This window comes from Calliopsis andreniformis, chromosome 10 (assembly GCF_051401765.1).
Source record: "Calliopsis andreniformis isolate RMS-2024a chromosome 10, iyCalAndr_principal, whole genome shotgun sequence".
Taxonomy (NCBI): Eukaryota; Metazoa; Arthropoda; class Insecta; order Hymenoptera; family Andrenidae; genus Calliopsis; species Calliopsis andreniformis.
In genome coordinates this window covers 10,945,060-10,968,182 of record NC_135071.1, presented here as the reverse complement: position 1 = coordinate 10,968,182, position 23,123 = coordinate 10,945,060, and the positions used below count along the sequence as shown (strand labels likewise).

Sequence of the window (23,123 nt, the reverse complement as noted above, 5' to 3'; positions counted from 1 at the left end):
GATACATACCAGTTTTCAATAATTGGGAAGCTGATATCAGAAACGATCCTTGTCAATTTCTCTTTCTTCCTGAGAGAGTAAAGAAATGCTCTAGCATCTTCAATTCTTGTTCAATTAATTAACAATCCTTTTAATAGAATATTACGCATATTACGTTCTTCATGGTATCCAGTGTCCACTTCTGAACACTGGAATGTATTCTCATAAATGAAATTGTACCATTTCAGAAGGGTTGCTTTTGTCATGAAGTCTTCAATTCACATTATCCTTCAAGCAAACTATGGTATGGACTATGAGTAAATCGTTTAGTCGACTACTGCCCTAATTCAAACCTTTCAAAATTAATTATACGTCAGACTTCACGAAGTATAATTAAATTAAAATTAAAAATCTTTTCTACCTTCATCATCCAACTTTTACACAATCCTGTTACAGAATCTTTAAAACAGATCAGAAAACGAGGGAAGCTGAAAGCTATTCCCAAAAAATTTCAGAGAAAGCACACAATGCTAGGATACTAAAAGATAAACAAATTATCTCTTTGAAGACTATTATTCAAAGGCTTCCATTATTAACAGCTGTTAAAAGACAGTCTTTTCTTTACAATCAAAATGATTTGGTCCTAAAAGATTCAAAAAGACCTTTGAAGAAGATAGCCTTCCACCTGTTCTAATTTCAAAAAAGAATTCATAAATGAATCACGCTCAGGCTTTCATTATCGTCGCAATCTTGCATTTGCAAGCGACACGAAATTCCCTCTCCATATAAGATTACAAATTCACGCATTTAATTGCGCGTCGGCTACGACAGTAGAATTTTAAGTCTACGGGATGTTTCTCAGCGTTCATCACGCGAGCGCGGTGTTCAGAACGATTGCGCGGCGCATTCTCTGCAGGAAATTTGATGGGAGGAGGATACCGCGAGAAAATACACAAAGGAATGTATTTTACTCGGGCGGCGAATTTCGAGAGCGTGCGCGTTTCACAAACGACTGTACGTTTTATTTGTTACACGTTTGATCGTTTCGCGGATCCTACCGCTGAATTGAAACGTTCAGGGCTGAACTACCGAAGCTCGTGGTGGGAGTCGATTGTGCAAACGCGATCTCTCAATGGATTTCTGTGTGCGTAACTGTTCGGAGTTTAATTTTTATTTAAGTAATCGAGTGGGGTACCTTTTACCTTCAATTCGTAACAAAGTTTTTAGTATCACACTTTCTCTAATTACGACGAGTATGTCAATTTGTATCTCGAAACAGAGATTTGCTTTATTTATGTTCTTATTTTGACGTAATATCATTATTGAGTTGTCTGAAAAGATGAAGTAAAATAAGAAACCTCATATTTTAATATATTATAGAGTAAAAAATCAGACACCATCTAGGAAAATGGAATTTCATTTCATTTTCAATTTAGATGCCTCACGGATGAGCCATACACAGGTCAAAGTGACTAACTCCACATTTTAAATGTTTTAAAATTTTAGTGTTGAAGCACTTGATTCAGGCTTATCATTTTATATTTAAAATAAATATAAATATTTTTACTTTGTGGAGTTAATCGGCTCAGATGATGAAAGAATATAGAAAAATATGGTGTATACTGGACTAAATAATACCATAAATGCATTAAAATATAAAGCTTTTCATTTTTCTTAAAAATCGGCACGAATTTTTCGGACAACTCAATATGTATATGTTTCATACAAAATTACTTCAGTCATTGGAATGGACTATAATTCTATTCCAATTGAAGTTAAAATAAAACCTTGTAGAACAATTTTGCACTGGTTAACAATCATATGGAATTAAATAGTCATTACCTGAAAAAGTTTGCTGTCGTTTCAACAAACTGCATCTCTCTATTATGGACTTCGACCGCTTGATGATATATGCCTCGCAAATTTCGCTGATTGACGCTCTGTAGTCAACAAATAACCTACACTACACTAAAAACGATGTTCACAAACACTCCAGCATGTTAAAGGGACTACAAAATTGTCTATAAAATTACTTTTTCAAAATTGTTCTGTCGAACGACATGCTCTCACTTCGAACATTCGCAACAAATATGGCGACGTCGTATCGCGCTACTACCGAGCTCTGCTGATCGGTTACGTGAGAGACCGAAGATGTCGCGATCGACAGCAACGCGCGAAATATGATTGTATGAAACTCTATTCTTTGTTCCTCCTTGTTCCACTTGGCATTTTATATTACACTTTCTTTCCATTTATTTCGATGTTCAGAATGCTATATTTGGGGCTGTAAGGCAAGAAGGTCTATGTTAACTTCACAAAAAATTCAAATTAAGGACTTAATTGAAATTTAGAATATGGAATTTATATTCTGAGAAGCAAGAAAGGGTATTGCAAGAACTTTTGTAGTTAGAAATAAAGGTTGATAAAGTCACAGGTCTATAAGAGAGTATCGAAGCTGAATACTTTCAATGACAATAGATATTTGGAAAACAGAAACATGTGACTCACAATTACGTTATTTTGCTTTAGAACCCCAGATATACATATCTATAATGGTTGTATATCTATTGTATTAGTCTGTTTATATTTATAAAAAAATTTGAAATTTGAATTTTTATTATTACTTTTATTATTATAATTTTTATTATTAATTGTGCAAGTAATTCAATATTAAATAACTATTCAAAACAAGGTGTTAATTTACAAATTATGAATTACAAATTATGAATGAATTATTGTGATTGATCATGCAAATTTGAAAATGAAAAAAATATAACTTGAATGAGTGACAACAGAGTTGAGCTCACAGTCAAACTGAAAGCTTTGAACTTTCGCCATATAACAGTGAAGAAGAACTGTGAACTTTCCTTCAGTCATTTTGAACGAATTCCAAACTTGTATTTGTAAGTCGTGTAATCTACGATTCAACCAACTGGTTTAATTAAAACGAAATTTTGAATGCTCACAGACCGATGCCAGATTCCAGGAAACGCTTAATCATTCTTTTGAAAACAATTGTAATTACTAACGAACTTGAATATAATTAGAAAACTGAATTCAATTTGTGCAAACGAAAAAGTTTAACTTCTTCGAGTTGATATTATAACAGATTTTTTCTTCCTCGTTTTAGAATTGTAAAAGATTTATTCATCTTTCATCATAAAAAATTTATCGATATTATTCATGAAAACCTCGTCTAAAAATTTTGAACGATGATAACTTCTTTATTTTACGAGTTCAAGTTATGGAAAATTGTTTCTTTACCGACAGCTATCCGATTTTTCTTTCAAATAATTTCATAGGATGCTTCCCTGTAATCGGATACTTGAGCATCGACTTACAAAAGACGAAGCGCGCAACTCATCAACTCGTTATAAGGTAACAAACGAACGAAACAACGAACTTCACCTTATTTAATTTCCCTCCCCATAATTGCTTCCAGCGACATCAGTTTGCACGCTTCCCTAGACTAAAGCTTACTTTCAAATTGCTGTGTTATTTGTGCCTCGTTATTTCCTCGACACAATGTTCGCAGCGACAAATTAATTTAAACAACAGCCTCGGTTTCTTCATTGCTAATTATCGTCTACATCCCATTTCTGCTGAGTCTCAAATAGATAAAAATTAACAACACTCAAATTTTCATAGCTTGTAATAGGTAAATTGTAATTGCAGCAAAATTTGTTTTGAAAATTTCGTTAAAATCGAGGAGTAACGCGTTTTTATTCATTCTAGCTTTTTACAACACTTTGCGTATTGCAAACACTGTGAATACATATTATATTCTGTATCTACAAATTATAAAAACTTAGTTTATATTCTCTGCGCGTATACCAGATATTAATTTTCAGCAAGAAAATTAACTGCGTAAAAAGACCTAAAAATTTTTCACTGTGAACTATTTTCAGGATTCATTAGAATTATTTAATCAAACCAGCGGAATGAAATTGTTCAGTAATTTTAAACCAGGAACGAAAGCAGCAACAAGTATCAAGAAACCATCGCTTTTAATTATAAAAACACATTCAGAAATAATTTCAGTGTACTTCCTAATAAGACCAACAAACTTTAATGCAGTTCGCCACAAATAATCATTTAACCAAGAAAAAAGTTCATCATAACTCTGACAAAATAGGAGTTACCATTTAAATTGAAACTAAATTTATTATTTTCAGTATCCGCGCAATTTCCTTCTGTTTCATACGTTGAAATGGAAGGAGAAAAGCTTGAGGAAGGAAGGAAGCTTGAGCCAAAATTTTTATCACAATCATACCTAATATTTTAATTATTTGCAGTTAACTGATCAGAACTGAAGGTGATTTATTACAATTAGTGAGTTACATACGGATGTGAGAATAACAGGCAAACTTTGAGTGACATATCAGGAATAAATTTAAAATTATTTTTCGTACTTGTCGAATGCATTCAGAGCAACATGAAATATGTGTTTGCAAATATTAACTCGGCTTTATATAGATTAAAAAAATACGTTATTTCATGCGCTGCTTTTTATAAAAACATCCACTGTAGATTTCGAATACAGAGAAATAGACGACTGGAATATTATGAACTATTATAAATTTAGATATCATATGATCAATATTACATATATCCTTTAACTTTGAATTTCAAAATGACTAATGAAAAATTATACGATACATTCATTTGCTACGACGAATCGAAGGTAAAAAGTAAACCAAAACTAGAAATAAAGAAGCCACCACATACTAGTACGGAATGTAAATATATAATTATTTATTAAATAATTGAAGAAAGAATCAAAGAGAAATTATTTAATAATCGCAAGTGAATGTAGCTCATTTAATAATTATATTGAGCTACAATCCAGCATGAAAATATGATACAATTTCTTATCTGCATTCGCAAATTTATTTACTAAAAGAATATAGTAAAAATAACTATCTTTTTAGAATAATTATCTTTATTTTATTTCAGTTAAATTTGTTCTTCCATCTTTTCACACCAATTTTACCGAAGAAAGAATTACATCTTCAGTGCCCGCTTACTCATACGTTTCTGGAGCAAGTAGAAAACGAATCGTAAGTATTGTTTCCCGAGGGATTTCGATAGTTCTATAATACTTCAAACCCATTTCCTTGTTTCTTTTCCACGTAAGAAACAGGCTACATCCACACTTCCTCGCAGTATTCGAACTCAACACAATTATCAAACTAAATTCACCTGGACTCATTTCAGCAGAAAACTCCTACATCCACCGCTAAAAATTATCTTCAAAAGTTCCACGTTTCCATGAGTTTAAATCGATTGAATGCATCACGTTCCCCAACCGTACAAATCCTCAAAGCTCTCCGCTGCACTCAAAGGATCAGATCGCGGAACGCTTCGCCGCTGATCGAAAAATAATGCTGTTTTGCGACAAGGTATTACCTCCACTACCGTGACGCGATTACGAACTTCCCGCGTCCCTGTGTAGTTTACATCAAATATTATTAATATGCATGAGAGGACGAGAGAAATGGTGTATTACGCGCGAGAACAAGGAAGACGGACTGGTGAAATGGCACCCTCTCGCTGTGCGTCAAGCCGTGTATCCACAGGTTGAAAAGGTCGTGAGAACGATTTGGCGCAGTTCGTCAAAGTGAATCATTTTTGGTGATGTACGATTTTGGAGAGTATAATAAATATATGAGACCTGTTGAAATATTTCAAGGCATAATAGGGACCCAAATGAAACACAAAATGTACTATAATATAATGCTCAATTCATCCTCGCTTTGCAATAATGCCTTATGGTTAACATATCTATAGGTACTCTAACCTTTTTTGTATATCTCCCCATTATCTTTCAAAAGATCAATAAACTATTCCAACACATACTTGAATCGGTGAGCTGAAAAACGATACAAGTCTAAAATTAGTCTTTTTCAAATAATATCGAATTTGTATCTGGATTCCAGGGACAAAGTATATTAAGTCCACTTGTTTTCTGTGTGATTTAATGCACTCTGGTTTCAGTTTTGAGATTATTGAAAAATTACTAATTCTAGACTTGTACTATCCAACTCACTGATTTAATCAGTTGAAAGTACAATAAGTCTCCAAATAAGACACATTTCAGGAGCATTTTAGATATATCTATAACAGCTAATAACTCGGAAATAAAACTTGTCATTCTTGATTTTCCTCTTACTTTGCCTAATAGAATCACTTTTGAAAATTGTTGACATCTCTTTTCAAACCCTCTTTATAAGTAAAACTATGTTAGTTGTATTATTATTAATATTTGTCAGATCTTGCATCTTTTGAAGCTACAGGTCACAAATTTCCATGAGGATTTTGCGCAATAAGTGGATACGTGGCTTAATGCTTGCGCCTACAAAAACTTCCCTGTTCGGCAAACGGTACAATCCTTCCTCGTTTCATAATTTCCCCCGACTCGAATAACGTGGAATTCTCGACTGGCTACCGTAGCAGAAATTTCGTTGAGAACGGGCCGATAAATAATACAAGTTCACGCGGCGTTTTATAAATTTGAATTGCAGGCCCATTTGTATGCGCCGCGACTATCATCTGGAACGATGTGGAAACGAAGTTGGAAGTTTACCCGATCGATTGGTACTCAATTAATTTTTCGAATTACGTGGGATCCAATGCCTGCTTTCAGATTGGAATTTTACTAGCTCTACGCGTCGCTTACCGTGCGTCGTCTGATGATTGATGGACAATTTATGAGCGATCGTTCGTGAACTCGCACGTTCTCCCCTTATTCATTCGACGATCATGTAATACCATAAAGAACACCCGTATGAATATTAATGCAGGTGTCACTGATAACGTTACCACCTTCAGTGTATTTTTTATAGTCTGCACCTGGAGATATTTTTTTCGATTGAGAGTGAATGGATTAGGTTGAATTTATTGGCGCTATGTGTTAGACGTCGCGAATAGTCGAAAAATAAACCCTTAGGAGGGCCCACTATCGACTTCTATCCGTATGGAAAATTGCCAAATTTCATGACATATTTTGTTCAAACAAATGCAAAGATATTCGTCAAATTTCGACTGAGTGCTTGAATAAGTAAATTGGACACAAAGTGGATGTAAACATTTTAGAAAAAGTTACATGATGCTTAATAAATCTAACAAAAAGCTGGAATGGCAGGGAGGCACAAGGCAGTTTACACTTTGTAACTAAATGTTTATTGAGGATGCTGCAAAAAAATTACTCCTAGCAACCAGCTTTATCGAGCAATTAAATAAAGATATATTAGCTCTTATCCCTAAAGGAATTACCAGGGTGGACCCGGACGATTTTACTGCTTCACTTCATAGTCGCAAAAAATTTTATTTTAGTCTGAGTTTTAAGGCAAAGGATCATGTACAATTTGCTCTTCAGGATCTAACCACAAATTCAGTAGTTTCCTAAGATACGCTACACGAAAATTCATAAAATTCAACTTAATAAACAAGCGACAATAATCCATTTTTTATTTGTGTTTTAAGTTTCATCAACCTCTTGGTTATCAGCGACTAAACTAATCAAAATTATATTAGATATTAATTTATCTTGTTTCAAAAACTGAATGGAATATTCTACGTTCTCTCCTTGTAACATGTCATGTAGATTACAGATAATAATAATTTGCAAATTCAAGTTCAGTAACCCAAACTGTACAAACATATTCTGCATATTAGAGCACAAGAAAAAGGTACAAAATCAAACTCCAGAATTTCTTCTCAAATCAAATACAAAGTCTACACCTATTATATCACGTTTGCGCAATCTTCAGTCAGAGTGGCTGATCCTCAAGGAACCTCTAATGACTTCGTCGATGGGAATGAAATTAGAGAGGAACGCATTAGCCGCTACTTTGACGGTACGTCCAGGTGCAACTTTAACTAAATTTGTGCATGGTCGGACTGCACGCGATGTGTCGGGTGCATTAGGACATCGGCGGGAGCTGTATGTTCAGGGGAGGGAGGATCAAGCCGTGCAGAGAGCCCGACTCTCTGCAGTTCTGTTACGACATAAACTTCCGGAATTTTCGGGTAGAAAGGACCGAGACAACGCGCCAGAACGGTCGACTCAATTATGACGAGAATTGAAGCTCGTAAAACGAGCAAACGGACCGAGAGCACGGATATTACTGGCTGGCGCATCGGTTACCAGGAAATTCACCACGTTACCGGGGAAATTTTTTGCGAAGAAGACGTACGTTGAATATTTAATTGTACCGGATTATCTAAAAATTATGCATGTTCGCGTAGTACCCGCGCCGTTTGAATTTATTAAGCTTTTCCACGATGTATTAACTTAAAGACTGCGACGTATATCGCGCGCTTTCCAACCGAAGCGGTCTCGAAATGTGATCGTTTCGTTTAAAGACTAATTCGTTTCTGTCGTTTCGGTAATTGAGACAAGAAATAAAGCAGGCAGAATATGACAAGCTGTTTGCTTCCAATGTGTCTAGAAAATGTTTCATAGCAGTTGCAGATGTTCTTCTGGCATGGATGTTCTTCTTTAGAATAGTGGAAAAATATGAATATCCATTTTAGTACTTTCTACCTCAATTGCTCATGACCCTCTCAGTTATTTCTATTATTAATGAACCGAACAGATCATTTTTTGTCATAGATGGTATGTTTTTAAAGAGCCTTCAAAATGAAGACATTTAAATCTTCTGTCTTTTTTTCTAAGTTTTCAAGATCATTTTAAACTTCTCTTATGGATAATCTTACAATTTTTTTTGTTTATTAGATATCTTGTAAACCCATGTAACACTATGACGACAGTCAATTTCATTGCGACAACAGTCATCATAGTGTTAAAAACAGATGGAAAAGTCATATATCGTTACCTTAAAGATCCTTCAAAGTCGTATCATCTATGACAAAGAATTTAAATCGATTCACTAAGAAAGAAAATAATTGGCGTGGTCATGTAACAGGTAAAATGTAACGTAAAAAATATACTGCAGAATAACTTCCTCATGGAAGTTAAACCCAATTAAATGGAAGAAAACATTTATCTGGCATTTATTCGCATTCATTCGCGTTCATTCGCGCTCGCAATCACGCTTGTTTCGCTCGCGTTCAATCGTGGCCAGTGGTTCGCTAGACGTAAATACAAGCGAACAACAGTTGAATGGATGGAAAAATGCAATTTTTCTTCTACTTTTGAAAAACATTTCTTATCCACAAGAAAAGATACTAAATATTATGGACTCAAAATTAACGAAATGGTAAGTTTTAATATTTATATTTTGTTTACAAACAGCATAAATAAACTTCGCAAGCGTAATTCATAAAATAATGTTTTTTAAACTGATTATATAATGCTTTTGTCAGTTTAATGAAAAATAATATTTAATACTTTCCTTACATCAAAACTTTGTTTTAACACTATTTTTATGTGAAACTATACCACTATAGATTAAACAAATTTTTCAATTTTCTCTCAGATAAATTAACGAGTATTCTATATTGAACTCTATCAATTAAACCTCCAATCAATAAAGTTTCATCGAAATGACTATCTCAAAAAAATCCTAAAAAATACGTTTTTCAGACTTTAAACCTTTGTTCCCCTTAAAAAATATCGCTCACCACGAAATCAATTTTGCAATTCAAGTTCAACTTTTAAAAACTTTTCATTGCAAAAAATATCATCGTCATACGCTATATGTAATTAAAAAACAATTCCATACTAGAAAACACATTTTTCCACGAAACGTCATATACCACAACAGCGCACGGTATGCCTATTAATATCGCAAAAAATATTACAATTGAAGACCTACCGCAAAATCAGTATCGATGCCTCGCAAGAAAAGGGTCTACTCACGTGTTTCGTGGCGGTGTATCCAGTGATCTGCTGCAACTTGCTGCTGACCACCTTCGCCGCGGGTTTCGTTGGCTTCTCGCTCTTGTGCCATATCCCGACCACTCCCGTTATAATCAACGCCACTAGTGTAACGATACCGATTAACAACGATAGAGTCACGATCTTGCTACGAGGCGATATTACCATCGCCATTTTTCGACGTGTTTGAAAGCGTCCCCCTTCCCCTTATAATAAATCCTCACCTCGCGAAACACTTAACAGTCTCCACAGGTAACCGAGAAAACTATCAATCAACCAATAACTGCCATTAACATCAATATATCATTTATGTATACATATGTCTAGGTATATGAATATATATATATATATATATATTTTTATCTCTGCAATTTGGAAACCAGTCGGGAGTGGGGATTAATTACTATATTTTTCTCTGCATATGAGACCGCTGGAAAGGACTTTTAACTAAGGCTCCCGGTGTTATTATAACTTTATCACGTCCTCGTACTCGAATATCGACGACGTGTCAGCCGAGTCCTCATGCGCCCTTCTTAAACGCATCTGGCAATGGGTAGCTCGTTCCCGATCCTCCAACCGATCGATCCTCCCCAGATCGTGGCACCCCTCGAGGCCACCTCTCTGTCCTCCACACTGGAGAACCTTCAGTTCCGCTGTGACCTTTCCAGCTCGAGAAGCTCTGTCGTAATTCGAAGGTGCAGCCTGTTGGATTCACCTCGAGGATCCGAGGATGGGAACGCTTCTGATTATCATCGGGAATGCGTTCGATTCGACCTCTACTCTTCCGCGAGATCTCGAACACGTCTTTGGGGTCTGGTTTCGCTTTCGCGGAATTCACGACGAACCTGAAGTTTCTCTCAAGCACAGTGGAAGAGTCGTTCCTACATGAAACTGGAAGCTCGCGCAGCTCTGAGTTTATTACTCAAAAGGTACCCTCCCGTGAGGACCTCGATCTTCCAGGAATTCCTTAATGTCGTCCTTCCTAAGTACCTTTCCTCATGAGTTCGTCTAATTCGGTCTCCGCGAGATACCCGCTATACAGCGCTGATTAACGAATCCAGAGTCGACTGTTGTTTGAGAACCAGTCTCTCGAAGAATCTGTTGGCGCGTGTTCAACCTCCTGCGATGACTTCCAGAATTATAGAAGCATCTCGGTGTTAGGTGCAGGTTTTTAATACTGATTTCTGAGAGCGCCTCCAAGACGTGAAACTTTGATCCCCACTGTTTTCTTTTGTGCCGATACAGAGGGTTTAACATAGAAGTTTAATAACTCATTTAGCTTCCTCCTTCATTGATCCAGGAAGAGTTCTTTAGCTTTGTAGACAATGTCTATACAAGTCTCAGGTGCAATAAGCAGGGTCTCCTTCAATTCCGTTTTCTTGCAAATGGAATAAACCTTCAGGAGCACATTCCATCCGAGTGCCCTTGTATTCATGGAATTCCAGCAATCGTCTCAGGTCCTTCGTGAATAGAATCCTATCACCAACACTGCACACTGGTGAAGCCAGTTTTTAGAGCTCGACTCGTCGGAGAAACGTGATTTCAATGGAGGCTCGATTCTATCAGTGTATAGGTCCCTGGTCTAAATAACGTCTGCTGCGTCTTCTCCAGAGACACACGCTGCACACCCACACGAATCAACAAGTTTAACGGGCGCGAGGGGTCAACAACAACGAGTCGCAATAAATTCGTCTGAATAATCAACAATGAACTCCGGAGGACTGCTTTAGCGGTAAGACATTCTAGCTGAGTCTCTTCAGGGATTCGTTTAATGAGACCACGGAACGGAAGAGAGAAAGAACGTCCCTCCTGACGACTGCTCCTTCGATTCTCCGCTGGTTTTTCCTTCGCGCTTTTTGTTGCCAGCTTCGTCACCCTTTTCAGGGAACTTCCTTCTTGACTGAACCGCAGCAACCAAGCGTATTGCGACGTCCTCTAATCGCTGATACTCAGCTTCCTAGATTTTATGAAAAACAACCAGACGTCAAGGATTTTTCTAGCTTTAGAACAATGGGGGATTCGAACGGTCGTCTCGAGAGATCTGCCACATACGAACCACTGCTGAGGAATACCATTATCGGTTGACTGTAATTTCATGTGAGAGCTGGGGTTTCGACAGAAGTTGAAGTCTGTGGATTCTTTTACGCGAAAGGAATATCGATGAGGCAGCGTGAATGAAGAAACTGACGGAGTTATATTTTTAGGTGTCTTTTTGAGCTAACTCTCCCTCTTTAACATTTTTCATATCTTACTTGCTCTTGAATATTCTTTGAATTCGAGATTGCAGCGGACGGACAATTGAGGGATGAAAAATTTGAAAAGGAAAAGGCGCATTCTGGGAAGTCAGGAAAATGTGTTCAGCAAAATGAAATCGAAGTGCTTGGCAGAAGAAAATAGATTAAAAGTGACCACGCTAACAAGAAAGATTCGCTGATTCTGAAGAAATTTTGCAAGATTGTAGAATGGCAAAAAGTAAGGAACAGAAAGTGAAATTACCCTTCAAAATCTAGTATGTAACGAGGAAAATATGATAAGATAATAGACTGAACATGCTCCAAATTTCTGACTATTGAAATTCAAATTATAAAATAGATTTTATAACAAAAAATATTTGCACGTATTATTGCACATATTGGGTTTGCAAGAATTGTTATAAATGAAGCATAATAACTTAGTAAATACACTTTCTAATTTCCTTATTTTCGCTCTCTTCTATTTCCATGAATGTCCCTACTTTTCGAGTCTGATATTTTTGTCTACTTTTCTTCCTTCCCTTGTGCTCTGTTTTTCTTTAAGGCTTGAGTTATAGACGAACAGCAAACATTTAAGTACCAGAGACTCGTACAAGCTGCAATAAGATTTCATATAAATTTCACAAATAATACAGAATAACACTCTAAGGAGAACAGAAAGAGCGTTCTTTCGAACACGAAGGTTTCTGTGGACTGGTAGTTGAAAGAGTCAAGAAATATCTTTCCATAAGCGAAGAATATACGAAAAAAATGGAACAATTTAAAGAAAATATACTCATCTTCTTTAATTATATATTATTTCGTTTCACATTTTGAAATGTGACATAGTGTACTTCTTTATTTAATTAATGAAACATTAATATCTCAGAGAAGATAGATTATTCAAATGAAAACAGAAATTAAGAGTAAAAAGTAAAATATGCCAGAATAATATGTAGAAGATATAATGCTAATTTTTGTAAGTACTCGTGTCGTTCCTGATCGTCATTTTCATAGATACTAAGTAACCATAACCGAATTAATTTTCAATTTAGGGATTGGAACTTTGATGGCTGACACGAGAAGAAAATAATGAGACAGTGTAATTTGATAGATCGTCCATACTTTACAAAACTCCAGGACCGACATAAATTATCAAGGGATGAGAATTTAATTGCTTCAAGAATACTCTGGCTATTTTTTAGTAATCAATCAAAGTTGCAGTTCAATAGTTCTAAGTTCGATAAGACTGACAACTTTTTCAATATCTCTACCATTATCCTTTAATATTATGCTGGAACTGTAATATATATTTTATAACTATACATTCCTTTATAACTCGCATGAAATTATTCAAAAATATATCCTACACAGACCTCAAAATACTGTTTTCTGAATAAACGAAAAACTAAATAGGTAAGTCAAAGCACATATAATTCGAGAAACTAATCCTTAAAGATATACCTAGTACTTAAAAAATGAATGAATTAGAAGATGATGTTAAATGAACAATTACAAGAAGAATAGAATAAACTCAACGAAAATATTACAGATAATATTCAAATATAAATATGTTCAAATTTTAATTACATTAATGTCCCCCAATTATCTAGTATCTAATCACTTAAAAGCAACTTAATACATAAAATAAATACTCATATCAAATTCTATACCCACTGAACAATCCTACACCATCAATTACTAACATCATTTACTAAATTCTCACATATTCGATTACTAAACTATCATTATCTAAACAAACATTCTCCCACGTGAAAGTGGGTCACATGTAACTCATAAATAATTCTTTCAGATACTCCAACCTCCCCCCCAACTCAGCATCAATTCCACTGCCCATAATAAATCGCATATAATACATAATCGTACCATTCATTTCGAATGCCTTCGTGTTAAAACCCTCCAAGATATCCGTGAATAATTTAAACAGGCCCCGCAGCCTCAACGTAATAAATAATCTCGCGTGGTAATTTATTCGCGGCTACGATCGGTCCGGCGCAACCGAATAAAGCTGGATTTTACTTCGAGCACGAATCACGCGGGCGAAGGGGCCAAGATCTCGTTGCTTTCAGGGCGCTATTGCCCTGTGAATCGTTCCATCCGCGAGGGAGAGCGGGCCGAAGAACAAAACGCGAATTAGCGGCGCAGAGAATCACGGCGGGTGGCGAGCGGATCTTAAACACTAGGATCAATTTTCCCCTGGGTTGGTTATCGTGGCAGCGTGCTAACAGTATTTCCATCCAGGCTGCCGCGCCGTTACCACTGAGGGAGAATGCTATTTTCGTTTTACACGGTAAAATGCGCGGCAAATGCGGACGCGAATGCTAATGCGAGCACGGGTATCGAGGGACGATAATGAAAATGAGGAACGCATTAGGCTGTCCGAGAGCCTCGAGCGTCGGCGAATTTCGAACGCGATTCGTTTCTGGCGCTATCCTCGAGAGCAAGGGTTTTAGAGCTACCACGTTAGAGAGCAGGCTGGCTGGTAGGCGAGGTGGTGTTTGGTTTCGGGGGAATGTTTCGGGAAAATAACAGTTTGTATTTAATTTATGAATAGATAAATGGGGTAGCTTTTAAATATCTGCTTTCAGTGGTTAGACTTAAAAACATCCAGAAAATTCCTTGAAATGTTGAAATCATAGTTTTGGGACGTTCGAAGTTGCAAATCAGCATGTCCTTAGGACGTCTTAAAAGACATTCTTAAGATGTCAGAAAGACGTCTAAGTTGGCTCTATAAGACGCTCGAACGAAACATAGACATCTTCAAGACGACCAAAAGCATATAAGGCTGTCAGATGTCCATGTGACGTGTCTTTAAGACGCCCAAATTATGTCGCAAGATATTTAGGCATACAATGTACGTAAAATGGACGTCTGCAAGGCGTCGTGTGCTATCTGGGGGATGAAATATATTTGAGCAGTCTGTTTCTTTCTGTGATTATCCAAAAATATTTAGTTCCGATTTGTCAAAACATGAATAAAATTAGAGTCTCCAAAAAAAGGAGAGAATGGATTTTAATACAACAAATTCAGTAAAAAATTCTAATATGGAGTATGGAAACTTTTTTCACTTACTGTATATCAATATGCAATGTGTATAATCGTAAATCATTAATACGACTAAATTGTATTTTTAGAGATTAAAAATACTCAAACTTTCAAATATATCAGCATTACTGTAGAGAGAGTTAAATTTAAATATGTATATTTAACGAAGTTAGTTAGAATACTCTCTTAAATATACATTAGCCAATAAAAATAGTAAAATATTCAATCTTTGAAATATATTTTTTAAGTCCCATTTAAAATAATGGGTTTAATTTCTATTTGTGCCCTACTCGAACGAAATTCCTCAATTCAAATTAGTTTGTCAGACCCCTTGAATACTGAAAGCTATGGTAGAAGCGAATTATTCTATTGTTCTCAGTTCATGACAGCAAAGGTATCACAATGGATTTCGTGTAACACTCTCCGAAAAGAAGCAACTCGCGCATCCGACGACGAATTTTGAAAAATTCAGAAAGTAAATCACCCGGAGAGGTATGCAAATGAACAGCGTTTCGCTTAAAGCTCTGTCCACCGCAAACCCAGCTAGGAGAAACTCCTCTCTGTTTCCTTGTCTGTTTCGGTAAACACCATCCGAGGTGGATTCGTTTTTCCTGATCCTCCAGCAATTTGTTTGCATGTGTTTCTATTATCCATGACGAATTTCCATCTTTACCCATTTGCTCCTTCAGTGTGCACTCTTATTTGGAAGGGTAAAAAAATATACTATTTTATCATACTTTCCTAAAGCTTGAATTCCACAAAATATTGCAACCTCCGAGATACTAACCCAGGGTTTATCAACCCCTTTTGGCTTATAGCTCCTTTCCAAATCACCTCTATGACCCTCTTCCCCCTTTTTTCCTATCCCCGTTTTTTTCTTGTCCCCAACTTCCTTTACCTCACGTGGCTCCGAAAATTCGGTGTTAGAAACCTTAGAGGACCATATCGCCGCTGTTGACAGACTCAGCATTGAATGTAAAATATGATGGAATTCCATAGTAACCAAATTGTAAAATGAAATTGCTAAACTAAGACCAAATCACATTAAAAATTTTGGAAAAAAGGACCTTTGTTCAGCCGAAATAGCGGATTAAAATTAGAGTTTAATTATATTAGGCCAACTCACAACAGCGATATTTTGATGCACGAACTTGCGTTTTAGGCTTCATTTTCATTAATTGTTAATTGTTGAGAAAACGCCTAAGATATGTATGAAGTGTGTCTGACTCGGAGCTTATTCTACTGACTTCGCCACCTGACCAGACCAATGCATGCTCATAGTAGAATGAGTCTTAAATTAGACATATTTCACGCAAATTCTAAGTGTTTTTATAAAAATTAATAACTCGGATATGTCCTTCTTCATCTTCGTCCCATTTTGAAATATAGAATCACTTCTCAAAATTTCTGACACTTGTGTCTAACACCCTCTACACGAGCATTATTGAATAGCCTAAAAATTTCATTTTGTTTTCCTCAAACATGAACATGTACGACGTCTTCAAACAGAAATGCTCCTTTCATCTCATCTCGACTCCTATAACAACAAAATCAATAAAAGGAAATAAACTAATACGTTTCTAAGTTACGTTTCCACTCTAACAATTCGTATCTATATCTGTCGACCTAACTCTTCCATTGATTACAAATTTCAGCTACCCCCTCCTGATCCAACAGCGTTTTTTCGCGAGATATCCTCAAGTAGCTCATTCCGCTGCACCAAAAAGTCGACGAAATTCATAAAAAGCGAATCACAGGCGAAACAAACCCGAAAGGAGCCGTTGTTCATTATATAGCTATTCCACCCGTTCACCCTCGCCCTCCTATCGTTATTCAAACGCGAACTGTGCACGTGCTCGTTTCCCTGCCCTTGCCAACCCCTCGTGCTACTCCACGAACGTGACCCACATGCATTTCCCTCGTTCTGTTGATGTTTCTCTTGTTTCGATCATCGACGAGATTCTCGCTACTTGTTATGAGGAAACGAGGTCAATTTCTTGAAAAAGCTGTTCATTATGGAAGCACATGAAAAAGAATAGATTTAGCGAGTTATTGTTTAGCAGTACACAAGCACGCTTGGTCTGAGTCGTTTTCCGCTTATAGGGGAATATTTCTTCTTTGATGAGCGGTTGGCAAGAAACTGTTGGAACTGTCAAAAGCCCTAATCTACTAGTTCAGGTGGAATAACGAGCTAATCTGGTAGCATATGTGTTGGCGCAAAGTGGTAAGATACGGGCTCGTGACGTGAAACACGTGATTCATCTTGTGATGTTGGACACTAGATGTTGTATATTATTCAGAAGCTTGTAGGATTCCGTTTACTGAATTAGATGAAAACTGATGAATCAGGATAAATTAGGACTTCTTGGGCAAGCATATTGGGATTATTTGATTATTGCTTTTGTATATTCTATATCATATATTATACATATATTAAAATGAATTCTAGTATTTGATTAGGAATTAAGATATGTAATAAAAATAAGGCAGCTGTCTCATTCTTATTAAATCTAGAATATGAACTTGTATAATAGGATACCGGATATAAGATTATGCCTTTGATTGCTATTGTCATTAGGAGCATAAGGTATTGAATTGATAAAAGCAAAATTTAAAATAGTAAGAAAATTATTACAGAAATATTCAAGCTTCTCTTGAATATATGAATAGATAACAAAGTAAGTATTTTATGAATATCAAGCAAGAAATGTTTTCTCAAAGGTCAATTCTATTAAAAAAAGATATTGAAACTAATTATGCTAATAGCTCGTAGCCTCTTACAGTCAATATTTGTCACATCATTTTGAAATTAAATTTACATTTAATTCCTTAAATTTGTAATTAGAAATAATTTTTTTAATTTTAGCATGCGTTCACAGTTCCAAAAATTTCCATTTTTAAGTTACGCCGCTAGACTTTCCCCATTTACAAAAACAAGAGTTTCACTAACAAATTCGATGCTGCAAACGAGAGTAAAATTTGTTAGGTACTTCGAAGGTATCATAATTTGAAGGTTTACAAAGAAGTTTGAAAAAGAATGTTATATAATTCAATTAAGCGTGAAAAGAAAAATGTTTCATGCAATTTGACTTAGTGATTCTTATGAATATAACGTTCACATAAGTCGCCTAGTTTCACTGTTGGTATAAAAATAACAAATTTGTAAATTATGCATACGAAAATTTATAAGGATGAAATATTGCGGAAGTAATTTGGTTACCAAATTTTGTAGTAATAAATTCTTAGTTTCATGGGCTTGTACATAAAAGCTAAATTTTCAATCATTATTTTCTCAGATCGAAATTAAAAGTGTGATTATCTCCAATTACTTTAATTAGTCCAGTACCACTGTTATCTCTTAACATAGCTTGAGTATTTTGTCGAAAATTCCAGTTAAAGCGGACTTAATCCAGGAAACTATTACTGTTCCAAATCACCAGTACACTTTATACCAGACTATGCAATATCATTGCAAAAGGACGTAAATTGGCAACTTTAGAGATAATTACGGTAAATATGCAAAATTACTCAAATAAACCTGATAAATACATTTAGTAAATTACTGGTCATTTTATGTAATCGCCAATTGCTAATAACAAAGGATCCGCTAGATGATACAAAGGAATTCATATTCAAACAATTATATTATATAATATCATTTACATATCAATTTTGAATTTTCTATTTTCATTTTATATTTCAAACCCTTTCCCTTTTTGGAAAGTATTTACATGTAAATTTTTTATCGACAATTGTTATGCGGAATTTAAAACAAAAAATTCCCAAAATTTATGTGTTTACATTTATCTATTTTGTAAAATATATTACAAGTTCATTTCGTCGACCCCATTATTTATTTACACAAATCATTAAATCATGAAAGATACTAAATTTTCCAAGCCATGAGTGATGTATATTTATACGTACAAAATATATTTATTTTAGAACGCTTGAACATTTCGATGAAAGGTTCACCAAAATCGTACTGGCATGAAATAAAGGATATTTCACGCGAAAGCGAATTAAATTCTGCGAGGTGACACTAAACGATATTTGACTATAATTCCCTCTTGTTCGCGCCTTTTTTCCCGATGGAATACTTTTTTTTAAACATGACACACTTTCCCTTAAATACATTAACATCAGTGCGTTCTCTAGACATCTGGTTTACTTTCGTGTATCGATATGACGACGTACATCTATTGTTTTCCACAGCTATTGTGTTCGCAGCAAAACTCCATATATAGAACTTAGCATATTATGTCCGTGTTTTATTCTGGTCTGCATATACGTGTGTAAACTAATAAAGTTCGTTAAATTTAATTATGGCATCGAAATGTAGGAAGTCATAATTACATGTAGAATATCTGTCAGTCATAATCTTGCAACTAAATGCAAGAAAAGAGAACTTTATTGCATTTCTTCTATCTGCCTATGTTCGAGTTCACTCTTTCATACCCACAAAATTTCTCTAATTTTAATAGCTGAAGTATATATTTTAAAAATTAGATCTGTGGATTTCTTCATAAGGAAATTCCTGAGTCACTTTAATTGTGACGATGTCTTATAAAGCCAAACGACATAAGACACAATTTCAAAAAATTGGACTCTGTGCTTTGATTGAAATTCACAATATAGAACTTGCATTCTTTAAAAAACTGTAGATTGAATTAAAAAAGTACCTTTCATAAAAAGAAGTATTTTAGTATTGCAAAATGTAAATAAAAATAAAAATATGGGACTCCTGCTCTTCACCTCAGCTATAAGACTAACAATAAACAAAAAAAGACTTAAGCTACGAGCAATCAATGAACCCACGTGGCTAGAATAAATTGCGGCCGAGTTCCCTATAAAATAAAGTTTGAGAGAAGCGAAATTTCAGAATTGCACAGGCATTGATTAAAGAAGCGAATTGAAATCCACGAGGGAGCTGGCGAATATTATATTATAGCATTGGACGCCCGTAATTTCGAGCGAAACACGGAGCTCTTAGAAATCATTTATTCCCAACGTAAAAACGAGTCGCGAGTCAATCTCGCGACAGACGCGAAATAAACGCGTTTTCCTCGGCTCTTCTAATAAACTTCGTCGTGAGAAAGAATGGAAATAGGACGAGTAATTTCCACGTATTGCGGTCGCGAATTTATTTTCCGACAGGAGGGAGGACAGAGAGGCGCAGGGACAGAGCTTAAACAAAGAGCAAAAGGAAGAAACGGGAAGGAGTGAAGAAAGAATCAAGTGCTTCTCGTCTTCCTGACGCTTCTTGCGCGAATCAAGAAGATTTTATTCGGGTCCCGACGTCTCGAGGAACAACGATCTTTCAAATTTGATACTATAAACAGAGTTTTAACTTCTTCTAAAGCAGCACTTTGTATGAACTTCGTTGACGAATCTGGAGTGCAATTGATGCTTGGAAGACATGCCCGCTTGGTTGAAGTTATGAGTGTTTTATTTGACAAACTTGCTACCCTTGAGTTATAGTGACTTGCAAATTTGTCAAAGTGCATTCATAATAATATATATGTAATTTTGTCTTTCAAGATAACACCTTGAGACAGGACGAGAATTTAAAAAAAAATTTTTTAATTTTTTGCAAGGGTATGGTTGGTAACAATGTGATATTAAAGGTTGGTGCAATGAAGGTTAAATTGCAGAAGCTACTTGATGGTAAAAATGTGACTTATTGAAGAAGAAAGAATACTAGAGAATGATCGAAGAGATTGCATGCCAAACTACAATTAGCATTAGGATGATTGAATTTTTAGTTAAATGTAAGACACTCTAATTGCTAACTTTTACTTCATATAAACAACAAAATCGTTCTGTAAACAACAGAGACACCTACTACAGCACATGATTTTCAAATTCACTTATTGTTAGTATACAATATTTTCAGTCAATCTGTCAAATAATCTTAAAATATAGAAGCTATAAGAAAACATGATTCATGAGGGATTACGTTACACTGTCCTCAACCTCGTTCTTTTTTCTTCTTCAGAAATACAAATAAACCTGCACACAACGTCACGATACTTCGTTCGTTCGATACTGATACTTCATTAAAAAGAAAATGCAAAAGACCCTATAAAGCATGTCCTATAATAGAGAACCCCCTCAAGCCTGGAATTCAATCCTGAACATTTAAAATTTCAAGCTCGACTGATTCAATTTCCACTGATTCATTCCGCGCGTCCTCTAGCTGAATCAAGCGAACTCCTCCCACGAGATAAAGAACATCGAATTAAATCAGGAAATTTAATCCGATAACTTTCGATGCGCTCCTTAGAGGCAACTGCATCCCCTAGTTTCGCAGAGAATCACTACCGGGGCGCGAATAAATTCTCCACTGTCGACTAAACGCGTACGTGACGTTCGCTTAACTGTTATAATTATTGCGCCTCCACAATATGACAGTTTTAATCGTTGCGAGTTAAAATGGCCAGGTCCTGCGCGTGGGTGGGTTGACCGCCGAAATAATTTCGACGGCGTCGACTAATGTTCGCTTTAATTAAGGCGGGTCCAAAAGACAGAGCCGCGCTGAACGGAGGTGAGAAGGAAAATCCGTGACCTGGGCATTGAATATGACCTCGAAAAACCTTCTCGCTTCAAATTTACTTTCTCTCGCCTCGTTTTTCTCCTGAATTACACTTTCGTTCCCATCGTACAACAGGAAATCGAACGATAAATTCGCTGACTGATTGCTCGTGCTCGTTAATTCTTAAGTGTGATTATGAAAATTTATTTTTCTATGCTTCGACGAGTGTGTAACTGAATATGAATTTTTAGTTGAATTATGGTAGGTTTAGAATTATAGGCAAATAGAAGTGGTGAATTTTTAGATGGTAACTAGGTTACGAGTATATTGATTTCGAAATTAGAAGACAGTGACTGAAGAATACGACTAAGGGGTTCATATTTCCTTTTTATACTTATGTTATTCAGTCGAGCCTGCTCTACAAATTGAAACAGATAAGATGTACTAAATACTCAAAACATTTAAGACTTGAAAATTTGAATTTTGAAAAACTTAAATATCACAGTATTTAGAAATTTAAATACATATTTAAAAATTCGAATATCAAAAAATTAAAATATCTCAACAGTTCAAAGATTTTATATTTCAATATCTGAGAAATTGAAAAAAATTTTAATATGTAAATTTTATATAATTTAAATTCTTAAAATTTGTTCAATGTTTAACCATTTTATTTTACTATATAAGTCATGCGCAGATTTCATTGTCATAGTTCTACCCCTATCACAGCAGCGATTTTAAAGCACAAATTCACGGTCTACTAACACTCCGTAAAGAAGGTCCACCACATTTCTGTTCTCATCGAACGTTTGCCACCAACAGACTCAAAATGTCCCGGCCTTTTTTCTCTCAGTTCCTTGTGCCATAACTCTTTCGGAGACGCCACGGAAATTGAAAAGTTCGATCGAGGTCGATCTACCCATGTTATTGAAAAAAACATCGTGATCGGGAACGCTTTCTTCATCGTTATCTATAATGTTTACCATCACCGATCAGCCTCGACTTTTGGTGGAAGACAGTTTCATCACGAAGCTTGAACGGGCAATTTCATGATCTTTGATTATTGTATAATATCATTTATATAAAGCATCATGGACTGTTAGTCATATTACCGAAGAACTCAATTAGCGTATTGATTATAAATGCAGAATAAGTAGGATGACTGTCATATTGTATTTCCACGTATCTTTTGACGTTACAATTGCAATAACCGTCAACAAATATTACGCTTCACACTGATCAAAAGTATATTTTCTCTGAGATAATATAAACACCCCACATGCATATGCATTTATCTCATATATTTTACAGAACAATTACGTTCTGAATGATAATTACACGATTACATTCTTAATAACGAAGTCATTATTAATTTGGATAATAAATTAAAGTACGAATATTAAAACGTTTAATTGCTGAGTGGGCGTTATTGTAATGGTATGAAATTTCAATGATAATATTCAGACGT

The 23,123-nt window shown here is 35.5% G+C and overlaps 1 protein-coding gene across 4 annotated transcripts in view; it reads right to left on the bottom strand.

Moving 5' to 3' along the window:
* Nucleotides 1-23,123, bottom strand: part of Mp (collagen XV/XVIII-type protein multiplexin) — a 273,211-nt gene that overhangs the window by 157,529 nt on the left and 92,559 nt on the right. For 2 of the 4 annotated variants that reach the window (XM_076386976.1, XM_076386977.1), the window contains exon 2: nucleotides 9,806-11,780. The exons of the other annotated variants lie outside the window; for them this stretch is intronic. In XM_076386976.1, the coding sequence (XP_076243091.1) occupies nucleotides 9,806-9,997 (192 nt within the window). In that variant the 5' untranslated portion in view covers nucleotides 9,998-11,780. The remainder of the gene's footprint in view (nucleotides 1-9,805; nucleotides 11,781-23,123) is intronic. 4 annotated transcript variants of the gene reach the window in all.